Source organism: Sander vitreus, chromosome 13 (assembly GCF_031162955.1).
Source record: "Sander vitreus isolate 19-12246 chromosome 13, sanVit1, whole genome shotgun sequence".
In the NCBI taxonomy this organism is placed as follows: Eukaryota; Metazoa; Chordata; class Actinopteri; order Perciformes; family Percidae; genus Sander; species Sander vitreus.
Genome location: NC_135867.1, coordinates 26,258,358 through 26,283,668, shown reverse-complemented (window position 1 = coordinate 26,283,668; position 25,311 = coordinate 26,258,358). Strand labels below are relative to the sequence as shown.

The following is a 25,311-nucleotide window of genomic DNA, read 5'->3' as shown; positions in this document are numbered from 1 at the left end:
CCTTCCACTGCCCTATTACCTCCTCAGTTGAGGTCAACAGCGTCCCATCCTTACTGTACACAGCTTGGATGGTTCCCCGCTTCCCCCTCCTGTGGTGGCGAACAGTTTTCCAGAAGTACCTTGGTGCCGACCGAAAGTCCTTCTCCATGTCTTCTCCGAACTTCTCCCACACACGCTGCTTTGCCTCTTTCACGGCAGAGGCTGCAGCCCTTCGGGCCCTTCGGTACCTTGCAACTGCCTCCGGAGTCGTCTGGGATAACATATCCCGGAAAGACTCCTTCTTCAGTCAGACGGCTTCCCTGACCACCGGTGTCCACCACGGTGTTCGTGGGTTACCGCCCCTTGAGGCACCTAAGACCCTAAGACCACAGCTCCTCACCGCAGCTTCAGCAATGGAAACTTTGAACATTGTCCACTCGGGTTCAATGCCCCCAGCCTCCACAGGGATGCACGAAAAGCTCCGCCGGAGGTGTGAGTTGAAAGTCTGTCGGACAGGGGCCTCCTCCAGACGTTCCCAATTTACCCGCACTACCCGTTTGGGCTTACCAGGTCTGTCCAGAGTCTTCCCCCACCCCCTGACTCAACTCACCACCAGATGGTGATCGGTTGACAGCCCCGCCCCTCTCTTCACCCGAGTGTCCAAAACATACGGCCTCAGATCAGATGAAACGATTATAAAATCGATCATTGACCTTTGGCCTAGGGTGCTCTGGTACCAAGTACACTTATGAGCATCCCTATGTTCGAACATGGTGTTCGTTATAGACAATCCATGACTAGCACAGAAGTCCAACAACAAACAACCACTCTGGTTTAGATCAGGGAGGCCGTTCCTCCCAATCACGCCTCTCCATGTGTCTCCATCATTACCCACGTGCGCGTTGAAGTCCCCCAGCAGAACTATGGAGTCCCCGACTGGAGCCCCATGCAGGACTCCACTCAAGGTCTCCAAGAAGGCCGAATACTCCGAACTCTTGTTTGATGCATATACACAAACAACAGTCAGAGTTTTCCCCCCCCCACAACCCGCAGGCGTAGGGAGGCGACCCTCTCGTCCACCGGGTTAAACTCCAACGTAGCGGCACTCAGCCGGGGGCTTGTGAGGGGGCTTGTGGTCCCTCACCTGAGACCACTTTGCCTTGGGAGACCCTACCAGGAGCACAAAGCTCCAGACAACACAGCCCTCAGGTTCATAGGGACACACAAACCTCTCCACCACGATAAGGTGATGGTTCCCGGAGAAGTAAATGGAACATGCTGGGCTTAAATGGTTCTACAGTGACTACCGGGGAAATAAAGATGATATGTTCATACCAAAATGAAATAAATGTATAAAGCTATGCCTGGAGCCTAAATATGTTGTAAACTTCATCATAGTTGTCCCTCTGTTGCCAAACTTTCAGAATTATCAAGGTATTTTCATTCAAAGTTGGCTTGCGCTAGCTGCTTTTTAGCTCACTGTACCATGTAAGCCCACCTTGGAAAAAAAGGCAGTTTAAAAAAAATATTTAGCCCACCCAAACCATTTATTGTGTCTTTAATTTGTAGATTGATGTAAAATGAATCAGAAAACATTTAGTGTACGTATTTAACATTTTTAATCCTTCGGCAGTGTATCTATCAGCATGGCTGTATATTGACCTTGTGATTAGCTCGCTACGCTAACTAGCAAAACCCATCTTTCCAAATGAAATCAAATAGTACAAATTGACAAAAAACTTCTTGATAATACACAACAATCAAATCATTAATCTCTCAATTTAGATAATATGGATGTACTTCAAATTAGTGGTTGTAAATTGTTGAAAATAGATTCCTTCTGAGGGGTCCCAAAACACTAAAGTTTTGAGGCGACTTTATGTGAGCCTCCTTGAGACTGCACCAAAGCCCGTCTACAGAAAGCCGTTCCACTCCCTATTCAGCCCCATTGTACCGAATCTGGTTGCAGTTCCACCAGAGTTCCACTGGGCGTGATCACGGTCCAGTGCTAAATGAATGGGACTCTATGGAGCTAGACGGCTACATTTGTCTCTTTCGCCTGATTGTCGTTGAGAAATCTCAGATTTGATTGTAGTTTTTGCAAGTTCAACATGGATTATAGGTCGAAAGTTGAATGAACGAGTACTTGTGTCCTTTCGATTTCTTACAGGTTGAGTCGTTGTTGCCCATAACACGCTAGCATTCTGCTAATGAATGCTGATTGGTCAGTGAAGGACTGATTACAATAGGAGATCCCGCTTGACGGCATCCAAACCAGAACCAGAATGTCAGAGTGAATATTTTGGCGTGGTCTTTAAAACATTAGCAAACCTCTTTCTAGCATGTGTATTAACAGGGAGAGTCTAACCTGTCCGCTGTGTTGTATTAACAGGGAGAGGCTAACCTGTCAGCTGTGTTGTATTAACAGGGAGAGGCTAACCTGTCAGCTGTGTTGTATTAACAGGGAGAGCCTAACCTGTCAGCTGTGTTGTATTAACAGGGAGAGCCTAACCTGTCAGCTGTGTTGTATTAACAGGGAGAGGCTAACCTGTCAGCTGTGTTGTATTAACAGGGAGAGCCTAACCTGTCAGCTGTGTTGTATTAACAGGGAGAGGCTAACCTGTCAGCTGTGTTGTATTAACAGGGAGAGGCTAACCTGTCAGCTGTGTTGTATTAACAGAGAGAGTCTAACCTGTCAGCTGTGTTGTATTAACAGAGAGAGTCTAACCTGTGTATGACCTCATTGACATTTTAAAAGGCTTTTTAGAACAAAAAAGCCACTTTAAAAAAATCCACCCGGCAGTGTGTATTTTCTTAGCCTCCCCTTTCGAATGCAACATTCAAATTACTAGACAAAAAATGATATCCTGAGAAAAGTGGATTTTGAGGGGTATAGCTCCATAGAGTCCCATTCATTCTGCACTGGCCTGTGAGCGCCCCCTATATGGAACTCTGGTTCCTGCAACCAGTTCAGAAGCCGGAAGTAACGAGAGAGTGGAACTTCTTCCCTTATTAGAAATTCTTTGACTGCACTGATGTAGGCTGGCATAACTCAACATTGACAAATGTGATTGGTTCTCAACAAAAACTGACGTGTAACTAAGAACTTGTTAGATTGGATAAAATAATGAGTAGCAGAAGACAGCCTCCTCTTTTTTTTTTAAATTGATTTCAAAGTTGCAAGTGGGCTTAAATGGTGCCTGGGCTTAATGGGTACGTTTACCCTACATATTTAGCAAAAGAAGGCCATTTGTTATACGTAAAAAGAAATACAAGTATTTGAGATGAATCCATCCTGTGTAATCCCATATTATTACTCAAATCTGGCTAAAACATGAATTTTTATATGTAGCCTATATAATGTTAAACAATATAAAACTGACAATGGACAATGGACTGTCAATTTAGGTATGTAAATGTAAAACTATCTCTTGCTTATCTTGACCTCTGACCTTTTAAACTGACAGAAAAAAGAAGAGTTGAAAGAATCTTCCCTGGCAGGAATCAAAATATTGTTACATTATTATTATTTTGAATTTTAATTACTATTATTATTTAAAATTTCTGGACAGCCGAAGAAGCTGGACATATCCTGAACATTTTATTATCACTGCTCTACAGCATACAGTGGGCCATACCTTCTTAAAGACAGGGTTGGTAATGTTGAAAAGCTAGCAAGATTTTATAGTAGCATCTTCTCGGGGCTCCTTGAATCGGAAGGCAGGCAGTCGGACTCAATGACCAATCTGATTGGTGGAGCACCAACCTGGAAATGAGGAGCGGGATGAGTGTGACAAACGGCTCTCAAAATCAGACAAAAATCTTTTAAACTGACCTTTGTCAATCGGAAATGAAGACTGCAACTGCATGGCCTATTTCTCTCTTCAAATGTTTTCAGAAACACGTTTCGGTGAACTATTTTCGTAAAATATGAGATCGTATTCTGAACAAGCCGCCATTATGCCCGGTTGTAAAATCCGGGAGCAGCCAGACCCACGTGACGCGTTCGTCCAATCAGCTGCCGGTTTTCATTTTTTGAGTGACAATACAGCTTAGCGCCGCCTGCTGTTATGGAGACGTATTACACGCTCAAGTCAGCGTCGCTTCGGTGTGTTCTGAGGCACTTTTTGGACCTCGGGGAGCTGACTGATCAGTCCGAATGCCTTTTCTGCCAACGGTTGGCCGTCGGGTTGGTATGTCAGAGCCTTAACCCCTGCACTCTGGGCTCCGTCTTACCCGTCCCCCTGCCCTCGGGGCTTCATCTAACCCCTCCCCTTGCCCTTGGGGCTCCGTCTAACCCCTCCCCCTGCCCTCAGGGCTCTGTCTAACTGCTCCCCCTGCTCTCGGGGCTCTGTCTAATTCCTCCCCCTGCCCTTGGGGCTCTGCCCACACACAGACCTTCACGAGACATTTCCTGAAAACTTACCTGTCCAAAAGAAAGACGGCAACCATGGCGGCAGTGGCAACTTTTGCTGAGTTTTCGCCTCCATTCTCCAGTAGACCTGCAGTAACTCTGCCGGCGACAACATGCACTGAGCTCAGGCTCATACACGGGCGGGGGTTAAGGCCTGTTTACAGTCGCCGTTCCTGACCTGTCGCGCAACAATGTGATGTCAAAATGACGTAGATCTCGCTGGTGAGCCAGGATTTAAAGTGTTGACCAGGGATCAAGCACTACTCTATTTCATGACAAAGCGGAAACAGGAAGCGTAGATGAGTTCGAGGGCAACTGGATGCCAGGACTCTCAGAGTGACTGCAAGTCTCTCTTGTAAACTTATTGGGTTAAGATGAGTTCTTTTATGGGGAATGAAAGGCTTGATCTGACGAAGTAGATCATCGAATCGTTGTGCAGACATTCTGAAGTATTCAAAGTGCTTCTCTTCGTCTATCATCCTCATTTGTTTAACGAGGATATTGAACTCACCATATTTATGTCTGGCGTTATTCAAAGGATGAACATTCCACCTTCTTTTTCTTCATTTCTTTGCAAGCAGGCTCAAAAGCAGCTGTTTTTCCTCATCCATTGACTCCAATATCATCTTAGCCACTGTTGACATTGACGTCAATGCTGCTGCTGCCAGTTCTGCCATTGTTTACCTTTTTCTTCTTCTTCTAGTCCGTAGAAATAGCAAAGTCGGCAGCCTTTAGTGTCGCAACCACCACGCGTGAGTATAAATAATTACGGCGCTCCCATGACGTCATACTGTCGCACGACAGGTCGGGAATGGCGAGTATACTGAACGTTTGAGAGTACGCTCAGCGGGGCAAGGTGGCATTTTATTGGTTCGTTCCAAGCGGAGCGCGAGGCACTGATTGGTGGGTGTTTTTACAGGATTACAGATAGAGATGTTACGATACCAGTATCAGAAAAGCCTCGGATACCGCCTTAAATGCTGGTATCGGTATCAGAAAGTACTGGAGTTTATGCACCGATCCGATACCACCTAATTTATCCCCGAAGAAAATCTACTTTAAAGACATTTATTTATGTTCTTTTTCCGGAATGACTCACAGTCAAACTAGATAATAAAAGATGGCATTTGTTCATGTTTCACAAAGAGTTTAACCTGAGCCAGGCCGTACAACCAAGATTGAAATCATATCACATCCATACATCGAGAGTAGTATACAGCTGTTAAAACATAATAAAATATATGTATTTTTTAACACACTGGTATCGGATCGGTACCTGGTTTCGGCCGATACATAAGTCCAGGTATTGGGAAGCAAAAATTGGTATCGGACCATCTCTAATTACAGCAGCTACTGATGACAGATCTTTTTTGCTTCTTTTTCAGAGCCCATGAGAGACCAATTTTAACAATATATAAAAAAGTGTATATTTAAAATACTTACCAACTCTGCCTGTAATATCTGTATATGGTTACAAGGTAACCAGCTGAAGTACAAACATACAGTAGCCTAGTAAATATATATAGCCAAGCAGGTTGGGTTTGTACATGTCAAATATTTACATTTCAATACATAAAGCTTGCATTTCAATCCATATCAGTGCACTTCAATCCATCCCTGCCTAGTAAACGTACAGTACATGCATCACAGTGCAAAGGTCAGGGCTGTAGTCTCTACAACAATCTAGTAACCATGGAGAGATCATATAGGGCCAAAGTGCTCGGGGCTGGAAGACAGACTGCCACTACTGACTGATATCTCTGAAGTATATACGTGACTGATTGTTCAAAGGTGTGTTCTGTGGAGTCTGCAACTGAAATACTTAGACCATTTTTACAGAGGTTGATTTGACTTCATTCATTGATGCCAGTAAATACAATTTACACATTGATTACTTTCACTTAAATTTAAATGAGACTAAAAAATTACATAAAAGATATTTTCAAAAGAGAGTAATGTGCCAATTAATATATGTATTTCATTTTCTGGCTTCAGATTATGACAAGAAATCAATCAAAATACTTTGTCCAATCATGTTCCATCTCACTGATCATTTTTCTCCTGCTTCTAATACAGTCTCTGTTTTGTGGTCACTTTCATCTAAACTATCCAAACTGTGAAAGATTATCAGTTTTGTACTTTTCCTGTAACTTCCACTCAATTATTATTTTTTTTTTTTCCTTAGATAAAAAATAAAATGATACATCGGGTGGCTGGCTAGCACAGTTGGTAGAGCAGGCGCACATATTGAGTTATTCCTCGATGCAGAAGGTCCAGGGTTCCAGTCTGACCTGTGACAGTTTTCCTGCATGTCTTCCCCCTCTCTCTCCCCTTCCATGTCTGAGCTGTCCTATCACTAAAGGCGGAGAAGCCCATAAAAAATCTTACAAAAAAAAAAAAAATTTGATTGGTGATAGGCCTACTTAAGTATAAAGCTTTATATTTGTTTTTACACAAACACAATTTGACCATTTTAATTATTTATCTAATGTTATAATGTATTGTTGTATTCAGTTATGTTTTTGACTCGTCTAATAACCTTTTACTACGATTTATTCCATTTTGGGGCTCCATAATCACTGTCATTAGACACCCGTCCTATCTCCAGGACCTTTTATTATTATTGATAAGCAGTGGCTGTTCTAGGTGGGGGGGGGTCCAAGGGTGGCCAGTGCCCCCCTAATATTAAGCCTCCACCCCCCCCCTCTGGCCTCCCTAACTGTTGCAAATATTTTCATACATTTTGAACCCCATCTTTATCCCCAAATAGGGGACATTATTCATGTGCAGTGATAAATAAAATGTAGGTTAACACTGAATGAGTATTCTTGTGTTTATTGTTATATGTGTTCCGTTAGTCTTTTGTAAAACCAAACCAATGGAGGGTTGGTGGTATGTAACATTTGTGCTTAATCTATTTAGTAAACCCTAAAATTGCATGCGGGCCCAGCCTGGCCCCTCCATTTGAAATGGTCTAAAACCACCGCTGTTGATAAGTTGCTGATATGTTACATTACACTATTAAGGTAGGCTACTGTGACTTTAAGAGGCCAGGGAGCATCGTTCATTACGTTGCTTCCATTGCAACACTGGGGTGTGGCGAAAACTACAGGCTGTTAATAAAGATCCTCGCACAGACTTCCTGGATGTGTCAGACTATTCCACAGCATTCGGCCCCGTCATGTCTGCCGCTGAATGGAAGAAGAGATGTGAGGCTGAGTGGGGCCTGCAGGGCGCACCGATGCCCGACAACCTGGACTGGAAGTCCGTGTGTGACGCCAAGCCGTTCGGGAGGAACTTGCTGAGGAACCCTGCGCCTCACGGTACCACAACACAAACATGACTCACGTGCCGTTCTCCTGTTCACTATTGAGCCACAGAGTTTATGTTCACAGTGCTGATCCACAGGAGGGATCAGAGTTGTCATACCTGTTTGTGTAGCCTATATATGGTACATAGTAGCCTATTACAGTAACTTGAATATGAATGTTTGTTTCAAAGTCATTTCAAAAAGCTTCAAAGTTCCGTTATAATTCCTAAGCTCATCCTGAAAATGGTTTCAGTGTTAACTTATCATTAGTGCAGTTGTAGTTCATCTTCAGAAACAATTAAGCCAACAGGGCGCAGACTTCCTCATGTCATTGTTTTTCTAAATCTTTATCATTCTGACTAATAATGTAGTAATGACACACTCTCTTCTTGGTTTGGTTTTGATTTTCAGTATTTCTTCTGTGGGGTCTAAACAGTGGTGTGCACTTATCTTTGTAGACTCAATGATTTCCTTAATGCCTTATCTGTTGAAATAAACCATAGTGCTCACTGCTTACCCACACTAAAAGGGAACATCAGCCAACGGTCTGTCTGTGGTATTACCAATATATCCACAGGAATAGGCACAGTGGCAACCCAAATTGTGTCATAAAATTACAGGAAAACATCAATTAACTCTTATTTATACAATTAAGTTGCATAATGTGCCATCAAGTTTGGTTATCTCTATTCCTCAATTCAAAAGGTGAGTTATTTCAGTTTAGAGGACCAATTGATCCAGATCACAAGACATAGTTGATTTGGGTTTTGAGATCTCCACTGGAGACCCAATACACTGGAGGCAAATGGAAGAAGTGTGTGTGTGTGTGTGTGTGTGTGTGTGTGTGTGTGTGTGTGTGTGTGTGTGTGTGTGTGTGTGTGTGTGTGTGTCTGTGGTGTCAGAAGCATCCAAAAAAGAGCAATGTTTTTTAGGATCCGTGGGAGATATTTCAGGGATGACGTCAAACACTGGAAGTTTATGCAGCCGTGTGGTTTCTGAGCTGCTGACTAATCCTTAAAATGTTTGTTTTCACACAGAGGTCCCACCCAGTTACCTGTCAGAAAGATACATTCTTTGGCTTTGTGATGACTAAAGTGAGATTACAGTGGCTTCAGTAGGCGTGGTGCTATTCACAGTTGCTCCTTTGTCTTATTTCCCACACAGGATTGAGTAAGGACACCCCTCCACCTGAGCCTGACCTGCCTGAAGTGCCAACACGGGGTCCTCCACGCTTTCAACCTGAGGGTGAGCGACAGGGGTGATCAGCATCAGAGGCTGCACAATATATCAATTTGTTATCGTCATCGCCATATCAACTGGCGCAATAAACGTATCGCGAAAGACACTCAGAGATTTTTTTGTGTTGAAAATATCAGTAGAACTACACTGTATAATGGAACTGTCATTCTTTTTTAAGTGGTGCCATTTTTATATTCAATCCAAAGTTTAATTTGTTCAATAAAAGAATGTTGGAAATGATTTCCTTTCATTCATTTGTTGTATTTTAGCAGAATACTGAAAGCAGCAGAAACTGAGCACACTTTGATATCTGTTTATTTATTAGTAATATCGTTATCACCATATTCAACAACGTTATCGCATTGTGCATGTTTTTCTCATATCGTGCATCACTAATCAGCATGTTTGGCTGCAAATGACAACAAAGGTAAACGTTTTTTATTTTTTTATTTTAATTCCTAGGTGACTTCAGTGGCTGGACCACGAGCACGGAAGTTCTCCCCTATGATAGCAGTGGCATCCCAGCAGGTGCTGTGATATGTGCACTGCCTCAATACAGGTGTGTGTTTACCATGCAGCTGGATATTAGTGAGCATATATACTTCACCTACGATTAGGCCTGTAACAATTAGTACATCATTCTTTTACATAATCGCCGTTACTTTGTTTAATCGCAATTAATTGCTAACATTAGTCCTAAGGTGTCCAACTGATGGTAATTGTCAATTTTATGTTCATTTAATCAAAGAGTACAATGTTTTATACTCATAAAGGCGTGTATACTTGTGATATTACATAATCTGGGTCACATTACGGTGATATATAACCAAAAGATGTTTCCTGCGATTCATTCAACACTTTATTTGTTTGAAAAAAATAATACATAAATAAATCATTTTTAAATTGGACTGAAAGACACAATTATATTCTTAATTGCAATTATTTCTGAGACAATTAATCGTACAGTAAAATTTGGAATTGTTACAGCTCTACCTACAATAGATAAAACTGGCCCATATATAAGAAAAACCTGTGTATTGCAAATAATGAGCGGATGTGGTGAATGTGACTGGTGTGTGTTCTCTGGTCCTCAGCTGGTTCTCCATGGAGCAGGTTGTGGACCTGAAGGCAGAAGGACTGTGGGAGGAGCTGCTGGATGATTTTCAGCCTGAAATAGTCATCCAAGATTGGTGAGGTTAATGAGCACCCCCGCCCGCCTATCTCACCCATGTGTGATTACATATCACTGTGTGGTCTTATCAGCTTGGTTGGTACACATGGAGATGACACTGTGAACAATAGGTGTTTCACAGTTTGTCAATTATTCATATAGCCCAATGTTATAAATCACAATGTTGCCTCAGGGGGCTTTAAAATCTGTACAGCATACAACTCCCTCTGTCCTTTTCGACCCTCGCTTCAGATAAGGAAAAAACGCCCATAAAGAAACCATTTAACTAATTAGTCTATATCCACGACGTTCCACTTCCGGGATTGCTCTGGTGCCACTGAAAATTCCACTGGATGTCCCTCTTTTTTGGCCGGATGTCCATTACCTTCCTCTTTCTTTGTGTTGGCGTTCTAACCCTCCGGTGGATTTCTGAGGACTAAGGTTAACTGCTCCTCAGATCTCTGCAGGGTAAATCCAGACAGCTAGCTAGACTATCTGTCCAATCCGAGTCTTCTGTTGCACGACTAAAACAACTTTTGAACATACACATGTTCCACCAAAACAAGTTCCTTTCCGAGGCTATTTTGCAGAGGCACCGTGGCTCCATCCGGCGCTTAGCAGCGCCCAAGACAATTGTGATTGGTTTAAAGAAATGCCAATAAACCACAGCATGTTTTTCTCCCATCCCAGAATGCTGTGTGGAGACCCTCCTCCACAGCGCTGTGGAGGAAGGTCTGGCAATGCGAGACTATTGACTAACTAACCAAAATGAGCTTGACCAAAAGGAGAGGGATCTCTCTCCCAGGGCGGACAGACATGCAATAGATGTCATGTATACATAATAGGCCAACATAAAAGAATTACAATATAGACAATCCATATGAAAAAAATGATAAATAGAATGTGAACATATATGAAAAAGATGGATCCAGGAGGATGTCAAGCAGCTTCCAGGTGTCGCCAAACAGCTAGACACGGAGCCACACACCCTCCTCTCCACCATGGAACCTGGAAAGAGGACAGGCTGGAGGCTGGAGGACGGAGAGGCTTTGCGTCTGGACTGTTCATGCGTCATTTAGGTTCATCTCGTAAAATGTTTGAATACTTTGGGCATGGATGGGTGTGTTTGAGACGATATTAGGGCTGCACGATATTAGAAAAATATCTAATTGCTTATATAATAATTATTTTGACTGATATTGCAATTGTGATATGATTCACGATATTGGAGGGAATGATCATTTTTGTATTATTATTATTATTCTCATTTTCATTGAAAATTACTAAAATATATGTTTTTTAAATGATTATAGTGTGATTTTTGCGAGGATCTGTACCAAACAAAGATTTTTTTTCTTTACTCTGTAGGATAGGATGTGTAGGCCGCGATGTCTCTGCAGCACCACAATACTTAATTTTAGAATGGTTTGACACATATTTTGCCATTAACAAATATTGCGCCCCACTGCGATTTGCATATTGCACTAGTCCATATTGCGATTCCGATAAAAATGCGATTAATTGTGCAGCCCTAGAAGATATTATCCAGAAAACAGTGTTAGGATTTGGAATTGCTTGCGGAAAATGAACTTGACTTTGACTAATTTATCTAGTTTAGTGTAGCATCAAAGTTTCAATCCTTTTTGACAGTACATTAAGATAATTGATAAAATAAATAATCCTTATAAGTAATAAAGCATTAAAGTATACATTCTAACAGGACTGTAATTACGTTTGTATCTTTCTTCTGTGGTACAAAGGTTGACTTTTTCATGAATTATTTAAAAAATACATATTCTTATCCATATCTATCCACTGTTTGATAAGGCTTTATTTTACAGGTCCAAATATTTCCCCAAAAATGTCATACTAATTTTCTAGGAAATGGCTTTGCTATTTGGTACTGTACTAATTCTAAGGAAAATAGGAATTTCCTTCAAAGAAAGGCTCTAATTTCAACCCAATAATGATAAGAGAATTACCTTGTTAACCTTGCCTTATTATTGGAAACTTAATTATACATATATTTTGATTTGAATTGTGTGCTTGATTGTACACAAAATCGTACAATTCTGCATGTTCAGCTGACTAAAATAATCTCTGGAATTAAACAATGTGAAGTGTACCAATTGAACGCTGCCTCTATTTTCCATCATATAAATACCAAAGAAAACATCTTGGAAGTTAATAGGAAATAAATTGGAAGTTGCAGACCTGTAAAAAGAAGTTGTTTTACACTTCTTCATTTCTTCTGTTTGGTAGCATTCAATGTCCGAACTGCATTTTATTATGGTTTCTGGGTTCACCATAAATGTTTCATAATGTGTCATTCTGTCAGGTATGAGGAGAGCCAGCTGCATGATTCCATCTACCAGCTGAATGTGAAGTTACTGGGTGCAGACAAAAGCACAGTGCTCTCAGAGCACACGGTCAGTCCCACCGAGGACCGCAGTGCCTACTCCCACACCTGGAAGGAGGTGAGTGACTCCGTCCCCTCCATGGATGGATTATATTAACTCGATAAAAAAATAGGACTGGACGCGCTCAACTCACGTAGATACTTAAAAAGCTTTGAAGGCTGGCTTCAGGGTCCTAAAAGGCACCGTGTTTCGGTACCCAACCCTATCTGCAACTGACTAGCTAGCTGTACTTACTGTGCATGTGCGACTCACATGCACAGCTAAAACACTGTCACTCTGTAGCTAAAACAGAGAGCTCAACACACAGGGTGAAAAGAGGAGCTGCAGCAATGTGCAGTACAACAAAAATAGTCCAAAGAGAAAACGAAGCGAGATCAAATTAAAAATATTATTATTTTATTACGCTACTAGGAAAAATCATGCCATAATTGAATTTAAAAAAGAAAAAAGAAACTAAAAAAGCAAAGTTGAAATGTAAAATGTTTTATCTTTGAATTTTCAATTTCGATTTAACATTTGGCTTTTCAATTTTGTTTTAAGATTTGGCTTTTCAATTTCGATTTAACATTAGGCTTTTTGATATAACATTTGGCTTTTCCCATTTCGATTTAACATTTGGCTTTTCCACTGACAGATGTCAAAAGTGGAGGCATGGCCCAAAGTCTGGTGGGAGGGTCTGAAACGAAAGGGGTGCAGAGTCACCTTATGGACAGCAGGGGGAGCTGACTGCTGGGAAGCACTGTTGAGGAGCATCTGGCTGCAGCTTTGTTACCAGGCTGGCTTGGCCTCTTGTTTCACATTAGATGATATAAACTGATGCTGTAGGCTAAACACAAACAACATTTCATGCAACAACAGTTACGTTTTCATGTAGTTACTGTAATTGGGCCGTGTTAGTGAGGACTAGATTAGGACTGTATTTAAAACAGATTGTGGTTTCCACTTAGCCCCAGGTGTGTCTGTTTAAAACACGGACAGAGACAACTATTCTCTTTTGATGTTTTATTTAATTAAGCAACAGTACAAACATGGGCGTGGGTAGCTCTGCCATGGCTGTGTGTTTGTGTGTGGTTAGATCTCGAGGACGCACACACATAATCTCAATCTCCTCCGAACTGCGATCGTCTCATTTTTGTCAAGCCCGTGTACTTTTTCGTTCATTTGAGTTCCGATTTTGAAACGATATCCAAATTGAGAAATGGGTCATTTTAAACCTTGTTAATATTGATGACAATGTGTTCAAGCCGAAAACAAGCCATATTTCAGGAAATAAACTTGGTCATGATTCTATTAAGAGACTTCCAGCTGACAGCGGGGTCTGTGAGCATCACTGGCCGGCTGGCATGGAGGTGATCCCGGCCGCCGCCAGCTGGCTGTCATGTCAGACTGGAGCTTCTGACAACATCGGAGAAAATGTGCAATTGGCCATCAATTTTTGTAAAACTGCCCATATTCAAACTCTACATAGTTAATTTTGCGCATAAAAAAGTCTCAGAAGTGAATTTAATGGTGAAATGGCAGACAAAAATTGTAAAAAAGCAATTGATTATATAATCTAGATTGGCAGTTTGCCGTAGTAGTGCTGCTACTACAACAACTGGATACTTTTTACAATTTTAGCAGTTTTACAAAAATTGATGGCCAATGATGTTGACTCAAGAAGCTCCAGTCTGACGTGACAGGCAGCTGGTGGCAGCCAGGATCGCTTGCTCGCCAGCCAGTCGGTGATGCTCACACACCCCGCTGTCAGCTGTAAGTCTCTCAGTAGAATAAATGAACACATTTATTTCCTTAAATATGGCTCGTTTTCCATTTGAACACCTTGTCATCAATATTAATAAGGTTTAAAATCAGAAAAAAAATAAAATAAAAATACGCAGGCCCAATTACAGTAACTACATGAAAACGTAACTGTTGTTGCATGAAATGTTGTTTGTGTTTAGCCGACAGCATCAGTTTCTATCATCTAATGTGAAACAAGAGGCCAAGCCAGCCTGGTAACAAAGCTGCAGACCCTCCCACCAGCCTTTGGGCCACGCCTCCACTTTTGACATCTGTCAGTGGAAAAGCCAAATGTTAAATCGAAATTGAAAAGCCAAATGTTAAATCAAAATTGAAAATTCAAAAGATAAATCATTTTACATTTCAACTTTGCTTTTTCAGTTCCCTATTTCTTTTATAAATTAAATTATGGCATGATTTTTCCTAGAAGCATAGTCAAATAATAATATTTTTAATTTGATCTTGCTTCATTTTCTCTTTGGACTTTCAATTTGGATTATGAATAAATATATCCTCCATAGTGAAAGAGGTAATAGACAAGTAGTTATCTGCATGTACTGGAGGTTTTCATTGTATGTCTCTCTGCTGGCCTGCAGGTGTCACACGTGTTCTCTGGCTATGGACCTGGGGTGAGATATGTCCACTTCCTGCACCGACTGAAGAACAGTTTCCTGAACGAGTTCTTCCCCACGCTGTTCACTGGCAGCTCAGTGATGGTCAGACCAACCAGAACCAGCTCCTAGGCTGAATCCTACTGATACTGCAATGTAACTAACCAGATGAACACATTTGCTTTTAGAATAATTGATATAGGTTTGATTTTAATCCAAATAAAAGCATTACAAAGTGTGCAATCATCAGTCATTTGATTTTCTTTGTATGCTGATTGTTGGGGTAGATGTTGACAGATGTGTTTTAATTTGACATTTGCTTTTAAGGTTTTTTCAAAATAAAGGGGGGAAAGGAATTTAGTTGTTCTTTAAGAAACTAGACACTGTTTGCACTAATAAAACACAATTTACTTATTTCACTGTTCATTTTCTTACTAGCAGTGAAACCTGTGTCTCAAAACAACAATCTGCATGAAACAGACATATAGTAAACTTCAAATACTATGACTCTTATTTACAGATTTCTGTATATTTTGTCTAATGTAAATGGTGGGTTCTTAACAGATTGACATTTTATGGTACTGTAGGGAATGATCCTGTCCTGAATGACCGAGAAATAGTAAAATAATATTATTAGGAGGTAGTTTATTTTTCATTTAGACTATGTATAAATAATATATACACTACCGGTCAAAAGTTTGGGGTCACTTAGAAATGTCCATTCCACTCCATTACAGACAGAATACCAGCTGAGATTGGTTGCTTTGTTTTTATAATTGGGGCAGCAGTTTTCAGATTACATTATGTGCTTTCATAATTGCAAAAGGGTTCTCCAATGTTTTCTCAGTTAGCCTTTTAAAATTACATCAGATTAGTAAACAGAATGTGCCTTTGGAACATTGGATGAATGGCTGCTGATAATGGGCAATGTAGATATTGCATTAAAGATCATCCACTTCTTTCTACAACAGTAGAGAACCCTTTTGCAATTATGTAAGCACATAATGTCATCTGAAAACTGCTGCCCTGATTAAAGAAACAATGCAACTGATCTCAGCTGGTATTCTGTCTATAATGGAGTGGAATGGAAATTTATAAGTGAGCCCAAACTTTTGACCGGTAGTGTACAACATATTCAATTCAATTCAATTTTATTTATAGCATCAAATCATAACAAGAGTTAGCTCGAGACACTTTACAGATAGAGTAGGTCTAGACCACACTCTATAATTTATAAAGTCCCAGCAATTCTAGTAATTCCCCCAAGAGCAAGCATTTAGTGCGACAGTGGCGAGGAAAAACTTCCTTTTAGGGAGAAACCTGGGACAGACCCAGGCTCTTGGTAGGCGGTGTCTGACGGTGCCGGTTGGGGATGTGATGAACAGTGGCAATAATAGTCATAATAAAGATAATGGAACAGTGACTACAAATTCATGTCATAGCAGGGCACTGCAGGGCATTACAGTATGTAGCGTGGCACAGCAGGGCAGGGCTGGATGTAGCAGGTTCGGCAGGACGCAGCAGGGCACCGTAGAGGGGTGTAGTGAAGCAGGACCATGGCGACAGCTGCAACCGAGATCTTGGTGCCATCCTAATCCAACGAAATATGCTGGGAAAAAGAAACATAAGGACTCCGGGGAGTAAACTCCCCAGAGCTAGGTTAGTAACAAGCATTTCTGGATCTCCTCACTCCCTAACTATAAGCTTTATTAAAGAGGAGGGTTTTCAGTTTATTCTTAAATATGGTGATGGTGTCTGCCCCCCAAACCCAGACTGGGAGCTGGTTCCACAGGAGAGGAGCCTGGTAGCTGAAGGCTCTGTCTCCCATCCTATTTTTAGAGACTCTAGGAACCACAAGAAGCTCTGAATTCCGGGAGCGTAGTGCTCTAGTGGGACAATAAGGTACTATGAGTTCTTCTAGATATGATGGTGCTTGACCATTTAGAGCTTTGTAGGTCAGGAGAAGCATTTTAAATTCAATCCTGGAATATAACATACATATAACGTAGTGGCATCAAATCAGAATATGTAAAGAGGAAGGTGAATGGGCCAAATCAAGCAAACAAAAGAAGAAAATAAATAAATAGAAAAACAATAATATAAGAGGTAGTTTTAGTGAAAATCCATTTCATAAACTAATCTTATTTGACTGCGAAACTGGGTTAGAATTGTGTAGTCTATGTAAGGTTCTTCCATGTATTATTTCTTTTCTAATATATTCTCTGGGTCAGTAGGCTAGATGTCTAATGTGTTATATGACACAACTTTCTTATGAGGCACGCTTTATAAAGGGGCTGGGAGTTATGGCTTGATTAAATAATTTACTAAATGCTTTATAGATCGGTTATAAGCCATTGATAGAACAACTTTTGGGTTTTCCAGGTTGTGAAAACTCCCTTTGGCTGCATTACTTTTTTGAATATTAATGGACTACCAACATTCATAACTGGGGAAACTCCAAATAAAATATGTTCTTACTAACATACTCTACATCTAGCATTCAAGGATTCAGTCTTAACCATTAATAAAGTGGGATGAATATGCTACTTATAAATGTCATTTCCCACATTCAGGAAAAAAAAATATGTCAGTGCTCATTGTAACAAAAAAGATAATGTTGTGCACATCCAGTTGCTGGTGCAGGACAAAAAGAATATGTTAAAAGAAAGTGAGTGAAGTCCGCACAACAGCTGAATTGTGCAAATTTCAGCCGGCAATTTGGCCTTCCTCAGGTGTATTTGATTACAGTGTCACTTTGTTTGAGCGCTCTCACTGTCTGTAACCTATCGTCAGTCGAAATACGGCCCAAAAAAGCAAGTATAGGCTATATAAATAAAATAAAATAACTGAGCAGCTAAACGCAGATTTGACAGCGACCGAACGAGGCAATCTATCAGCTTTGCAGCTGCGCACTTTCCCCTTGCGTGTGCGGCGTTCAAGTGCTCCCGAAAACAACTCGGAATAGAAGATCATGTAATAAAATACACCATCATACGCCATTCATGCAGCATCTTTCTGCTGAAACAAAAGCTAGCAGTTTAACGCTTAATTTCACTGAATACTCAATGGCCACCGAATACACATTTCTGTTAAACTTTCCGAGCACAAATACTTAAATCAGCCTCAATAAGTCGCTTTTACAACTTCGGAGGAGACAATGAACGCAGCATGTTATCCGCGTGTGCTCGCAGCATCATCACCGTTAGTTAAACGCCAATGTGAGTTAACGGGAAAGTTCAGTCTGTGAGTTGAGCTGTGTGTGGAGACGGGGATAGTTTTACCGGGCGTGTGTTTCCAGACTTTCAGAAGCAATGCCAACCTTTGGTGGAGCTGTGCCATAAACCCGAAGGTAAGAGCCGAAGGGAAGTGTAGAGGAACAGGTGCGGGGACACTACTAAAGGCTACGCCCTGACCCATCTGTAGTTTTGATTGATAACATAACGTTAGTGATATTAAATAGGTATACGACCCCTTTAGCTACAGTATATCCTACGAAATACTGACTTAAATGACTAGACTAGAGCAGCGGGTTATTTTAAGTTTTCCCCACAAAGACAGAGTTAAATTTGGCTAGCCCTCTCAAACTCATAAGATAGCTAGTTAGTGTCTCAATAAATCCTATCGTACATTTCTTACTCAGCACAGAAATGCATACCGTAATATAAGAGGTAGCTAACTTATGAGGTCAGTAAAACAAGTGACAAAAATACAAAATAAGAGTGGCTAAACTAATCTTTAAGAATGGAAATATCAGTGAGTAGAAACTAGGGCTGCATATTAGGAAAATATCTAATTGCGATTATTGATATTGCGATGGCGATATGATTCACGGTATTTTTTTAATCATTATTCTAATTTTCATTGACAATTATTAACATTGAAAGAAGTGATTATAGTGTGATTTTTGCGAGGATCTGTACCAAACAAAGGTTTTTTCTTTAGTCTGTAGGATATGATTTGTAGGCCGGGGTTTTTGCAGCACCACAATATTTTATTTTAGAATGGTTTGACACATATTTTGCCATTAACAAATATTGCCCCCCCTTGTGATTTGGATATTGCACTAGTTCAAATTGCGACCAGTTTCTTCTGGTTGAAGAAATACATTTAATAAATTAAATTAAAACTGGATTGCCACTTTGAAGTCAAGTGTGTATTGATGTTTGTGTGTTCCTGCTGGACACTTAGAAAGTCCCATTGATTTTGACTCGGAAAGATCACTTTGCTTTCTCCCTGACATTTTCTGATAAGGGCTGAACTTCAGCGCCGACATTTATAAAAGCATAATTCATTTAGCAGTTTGTCTGCCACATACAGAGTTGCTGATGTGTGAGACAGCAGGCGTTGACTGCAGCTACACCCCCCAGTGCCAAGCCATTATATTTGATTACCCAGATGATATCGCTTATATCACTTTTCAGATAAGCATCCGAAAAGGCTCTTTTTCGATTTAGCATTCTCTTTCACTCATGCATGCCTTTTGTGGCTGCTCTCTTGGTATGTTATACTTAATATGCATGCAGTGTTTACGAATGGATACAAATAAACTAACGTTGGGTGATTTCAGCACCACACAACAGCTTATTAACACATACATTTCAGATAATTCATTAGGGATGTAACGTTGCACTCAACTCACAACTCGATATGATTTTCTCAACAGAATGAGCTGCAGACAAATGACTGAAAATGATTCCTTTATTTATTCCCTATAAACTGTGCAAAACAACAGCTGTGTCCTCTCATCGGAAGTGCAACTGAAATTGTATCTTATCTTAAAAAAACAAACATTAAATAAACAAATAATGATTAGATTATTCAAAGAAATCCCACATCAAAATAACGAAATAAATAGAAACAAATCTCTTTAAATAAATAAATAAACTAAGGAGACGTAGTGACGTCTGAAGTCAAACAAGTGAAATCTAACGTACAGCATGTTTACGCCCTAGGCTGTTTAAAAATTGTGTCGCGATTCATTTTTCATCTCAACCGGTTGTAATCTTTACACATTTTAACTGATTCACTATGCATCGTTACATCCCTATAATTCAACATAATAGTGGCAAAAGCAATAGACTGTGTGATATTACAGCAAATTTAAAGATTATTTCTTGGGCTTTTCAGCCTTTACTTTGATAGGACAGCTAGGTGAGAGTGGGAAGACATGCAGGAAATTGTCACAGGTCAAATTCAAACCCTGGAGCTCTGTGTCGAGGCATAAACCTCTCAATATATGTGCGCCTGCTCTACCCACTGTCCCAACCCGGCCACGTAATGACAGCAAAGTTAAAAGATAGTTTTTGTTATATTAATACGGAACTTATTTTGTTGGCTGTGAGTAGATTTATACATAGAGCTGAAATGATTAGTGGACTGATAATCAGCAACTATTTTTTTTTTGTAATTGATTCATTTTCACTTTTCAAGCAAAAAAGCCAAAGATTTGCCTGTGACCAGCTTCCTGAATGTGAGTGTTTTCTCTTTTCTCCTCTTTGTTCTTAAGTCATTGTATGTTGGATGTCTTTAGATGTTAGACTGTGGACGTTGTTGTAAATGTGTCCTTGCGGCCTGGGATGAAATTGGGGTAGGAATTTTTCACAACTCTTTGACATTTTATAGACCGAATGATTAATCAAGAAAATAATCTGCAGATTTATCCATAATAAAATAAGCGTTAGTTGCAGCCTCGTTTACAAGTCGTCTGTCAGTATGCAGAATTTGTCTTAGGACCTTCTTGTCTTTCGTCAAATCTGGAAGACAATATGTGTTGGGGTTTTAGACTCTCAATACAAACAATCCACCACCAAAGCTCCCCTGCCCTCGTATGTGACGGCTCAAGTAAACCAATGCTGCGGCATTGTATACAGGAAAAGATACAGGATGCGTGCCATCGCAGGTGCCACAGGACAAATGGCTATACAAGACCTCACATCTCCTCCACGATCAATCAGTCAAACTGTATATTTGACTTGTTATCCACTTGATTTTGGGAAGTGAAAACCTGTGTATGGGTCTCTTTGACCCTGAGTGAATTAGATTACTGTACCTCATTTAGTTATTGATGCAATGATACTATAATGAGGCCAAAAGCTCCTGCCACATACATTAGGATCAGAGAAATAATGTAGTAGCTTGAGGTTACAGCAGTGTACATGCTGTAATGGATAGTATTTACCAGCCTGTGTGTGTGTGTGTGTGTGTGTGTGTGTGTGTGTGTGTGAGCAAGTGAACGAGTGGGAGAGGAGAGTTAGTGCCTGTTGTGGGGGTCTGTTTTGTTTTCATTGACTCCTATTGTGTGTTCAGGCCTGCTGGCTGCCTCTGCACATTTTGTTGTCATTTTGTTGGTCTAAACTATATTGTTGCCCTGAATTGAAGCGGACGTGGTGAGGACTAAAAGGCACCACAAATGGTTTCAAACGGAAATATAAGTTTGTGGTTTACTGACATTTTCTGTTTTAATTTCGATTGCTCAACCATGTACATTATAAGCAATATGTTACCTTTAGACTGGGTAATAAGTGGAGGTGTTCTCCTTATGAGTTACATCGGGTGGAAAAAATTCCATTTCAAAGATTAGTGATTGCTCACGGAGGTCCAGTAGTGATAGTCCAATGTGCAAGCAGCAGTGTTTGTGTAGTCGACACCATCACATTGTCATATCACTCGTCACAGCCAGCAGTATGGGTTTGTATATTTGGTTTGTTAAGGGCCGTCCACACCAAGAACCATAACTATAACGATAACTATAAATATATAGTTTTAAAAATTGTTCTAACTCAAGTGGATGGCAAAGTTCACGTCACAACTATGACGCCAATAACAGTGGCGAACGATATCGTTGGGATCACTTTAAGAGCGATTTGATGAACGATAGGAACACTGGCAGCCAATCAGATTCCATCGGAGTTTAGAACATGAGACAGCGGAGAGACACGCGGCGGAGAGATTTGTTTCACACAGGTGGTCAGTGGCGTGTCGTGAGTTGTCCCCTTGGTGGGGCTACGATCCTTTAGCTCTGTGTATTTTTGTAATTTTTAAATTTTTTTTTACTTTGAAAGTATTTCTCATATCACAGTAACCACTGAGAGTGAATCTTGTGTTTTGGATGTTATTATTATATTGCTGTCAGTGTTTTTGGCTCTGCACAGATCTGACACGTCCGCTCTCATCCCCGGCTCTCTGGCGCTCTGTGCGTCCGCTGTGGCCTGGAGAAGGCAGCGGTGTCGCTGTTTTTGTGCTGATCCGAAAAATTGAACTGATCCGTGACTCCAAACCGTGATCCGAACTGTGAGTTTGGTGATTCGTTGCACCCCTACATCGTTATAGTTCTGGTTATAGTTATTGTTCTTGGTGTGTGGACGGCCCTTTATTGATGTTTCTGACAGTAATTGGAATATTGCCCTGTCTGGGTTCATACTGAAGTTGAAAGTGCTGTTCCTTCTAAGGTGACAGGGCTGCCAGTGGCTGGGCAGGGTGTCTCAGGTAATGGAAACCACCGGAGCTGCTGTCTGCTGGCTGTCAGCTGTTTGTCTACCGAACCCCTTTCTGTCCACCTTACCTCCGGCCCCATGCGGCCTCTCTCTGTCCGCCTGCCTCTTTCTTTTACAGTGCGCCGGCCTGAGGCACACGTGCAGGAGAAATCTGGAGAAAAGGAAGTGTAACGTTTTATAGCAGAGGCCGAATGACTCGAGGGGGAGAAACGAGAGCTGAGAATGGTTTAGAGATACCAAATGGATTATTTATCTCAGAGTCAAAGTGATAAGAGAAGAGGGACGTTGAACTCTCTAACTACCCCCCATATCTCAAGGGCCCTCCTCTGAAATCTCACAGTATGTAATTCATGCTTAACCTGAAATCCCCCTTGGATATACAGTAGGGGTGTCACGATACCAAAAATTCAGTAGTAGGTGCTAATACCAGTAAAATAACACGATTCTCGATGCCGATTTCGATAAAAAAAAACATTTTCTAAGATTCCATGTACTTTATCTTGAAACATGGACTTCTTTATTAAAATATTTGAAAAATATCAAAATGTCATAACAATACATACAAAACGTGTATGTGTGTAGAGCATAGAATAACATAATAAAGTGCAATGAATGGTCATAGTGCAACTACTGTCCCCAGACACATTCCAGACTTCCAGGCATATTTTCAAAAGGTACTGTGCAAAAACAACAACAGTGTTTCTAACAGTTGCGTGACCAGAGACATTACAAACCCTGGGTAAATATTGGCAGCTTAGAGTCCAAAAGGATGCCAAGTTGGCTAATTTCCTCCTGAACAGGTGGCTAAGCATTAGCTTCAGGCTAATTTATCACGACTACAAGGGACGGGCATTTTATGTCATTTCAACATTTGTGTACTCACATTGAATTATATAGCTAGAGTACCCGAGTTGGTTACTCGCAAAAACAATTGAGACACAGCCAGTGAAGTGATCCCGACTGGTCCTGGCTAACCGTGGCTAACGCCACCATGCTAACCCTGCTAACGGCTAACGTTACCGGAGGAGCATGCAAGCGAGCCACGGCTGTTTACAACGTGTTCAGTGGCCGTAGCCGACAACGGTGAATTATTTGAAGCCAAGAGAGGGGGGCTGTAGCTAAATCAGAAAGAGTGGACCGTGAGTTTGCAGTGAGCATGCCGTTTTTTAGGTCGGGTAGAGTTGACTCTCGTATGTACCGGAAGTAGAAGGACGTGACTTCGGCCACTTCTTTGTGACCTCCTTTTTCTGAATGTATCGACTGGAACACTCTGAAGCGTTATACTGCCCCCATCAGTTCCAGAAGAGGCGCAGCCCCGATGCTGCTAACTGACATCGTCGCTAACGGTGCCTACGGTGCTTCAAAAAAATGAGCATCGTCGGTGTTTTGTCATTTTAGAACCGGAAGGTATCGGTAGTATCGGTTCTCGTGACATCCCTAATATACAGTAGTAGCATGGTCATATGATATAATATTATGCCATACTGTAGTAATAAATCAAATAAAACAAATGTATTTGTCACATCATTATTAGAATACAATGTGTATATAAATGATCTAAACAATATAATACGTATTTGCATGAAAACAAAAGCTATTAAAAACAATGAGAATATTATACACACACACACACACACTCAGTAGCCATGCTATTAGGTACACCTGTAACATCTACATTCTTCCTAAGTTACAAAAATGATAATAGTAGGTATCAAGGTATAAATAGGAGTTATTCATTGAACTATATGTTTTTCATTGAACTATACTAGGTGTTTAGTCCACCCCATTTACAAACATGAGAGGGGAAGAATATTAGAAACATATTATAATACAATATAATGTAACAACACCATGGCTACTGCAACTTTGACTTCAGTAACAAACAACCAGAACAGGCCATTATAAGCTTAGTACAATGAAGAACAAACCCCTAATATAGTACATAATAAAAGACCTATAATACCTCTTGTGGTCTAGGTCATCATGGTCAAATCATTGAGCAGTTTTATGGCAGTGTCCAAAAATGAGATTGCATGTTAGGGTATGAGCCATTTAGTGGGCTATAAAGTGTGTAGACAAAGACCTATTACAGATCAGAACAGTCTGTGATGCCTTTCAAACATGTAAATCTCTATCAAAGCCCCAGTGAGTAGAGCCAATCGGTAATGGTCTTACTGTTAGAGCTAAGAAACAAAATTGAGTTTTGGAATGGGGTGATTTTTATTTTATTTTTTTTTCTGATTATTTTGTGGTATGTGATCTTCAAACTCTGACAGTGCTAACAGTTATTAGGGGAGTGCTCTTCCATCCACAGAGAATGATTCTGTGTACTGTCACAGTCATATTTTTCAGTTTTTGACATCACGGGTTGGCCACAGGGCAAGAAGACAGTTTCCCACAAGATAGATGTCAGTCAAAGTAAAATTCTTTTAAGATTATTGTTGTAGACATTGAAAGTGTCACCATCGGACTGTACATAAAGCAGTGAGAGTTGAACTGTGGTGACTGAAAGTAGATCACCATACCTGAGGAAGTGAGGAGCATGGCAGCGTGCCCGCCGTACTGTAAACTAAGCCTCGTGCTCAGCCGAGCTTGCACTGCTGCTGTCCAGATTGATAGTAATTTCGACCCAGTGGACACAGACGGAGCAGAGACTGTGCATGACTGGGGTTATCTTTCGTCTGCATGGACTTCTCAAAAAGCAATTAGGTCCACTGGGGTACTGATTGAGCCAGTGTAGTTAATGTATGCACTGAGTGACTTCACACAGCGCAGAGACATGGTAAAGCACTCTGATACCCTTTTTCCACCAAGATTTGCATGTATGTATTGTTTTAAAAAAAAAAAGGGGGGCTAAACCAGAGGTAGCCAACACGGTGGCCACGAGCACCT

General features: G+C 40.8%; 2 protein-coding genes across 2 annotated transcripts in view; both read left to right on the top strand.

Annotated features, from left to right (window-relative positions):
• Positions 1-7,499: 7,499 nt before the first annotated feature.
• nccrp1 (P1, F-box associated domain containing) lies at positions 7,500-15,164 on the top strand. The gene is made up of 6 exons (XM_078266169.1): positions 7,500-7,716; positions 8,868-8,948; positions 9,405-9,501; positions 10,037-10,132; positions 12,452-12,590; positions 14,912-15,164. Exons 1-6 carry the CDS (start codon positions 7,575-7,577, stop codon positions 15,056-15,058), a joined length of 702 nt encoding a protein of 233 aa, XP_078122295.1. The 5' UTR covers positions 7,500-7,574; the 3' UTR covers positions 15,059-15,164.
• A 2,979-nt stretch (positions 15,165-18,143) lies between these two features.
• Positions 18,144-25,311, top strand: part of slc8a2a (solute carrier family 8 member 2a) — a 34,933-nt gene continuing 27,765 nt past the window's right edge. Inside the window, exon 1 of the mRNA XM_078266598.1 lies at positions 18,144-18,275. The gene's annotated coding sequence lies outside the window, so the exon portion shown is untranslated. The remainder of the gene's footprint in view (positions 18,276-25,311) is intronic.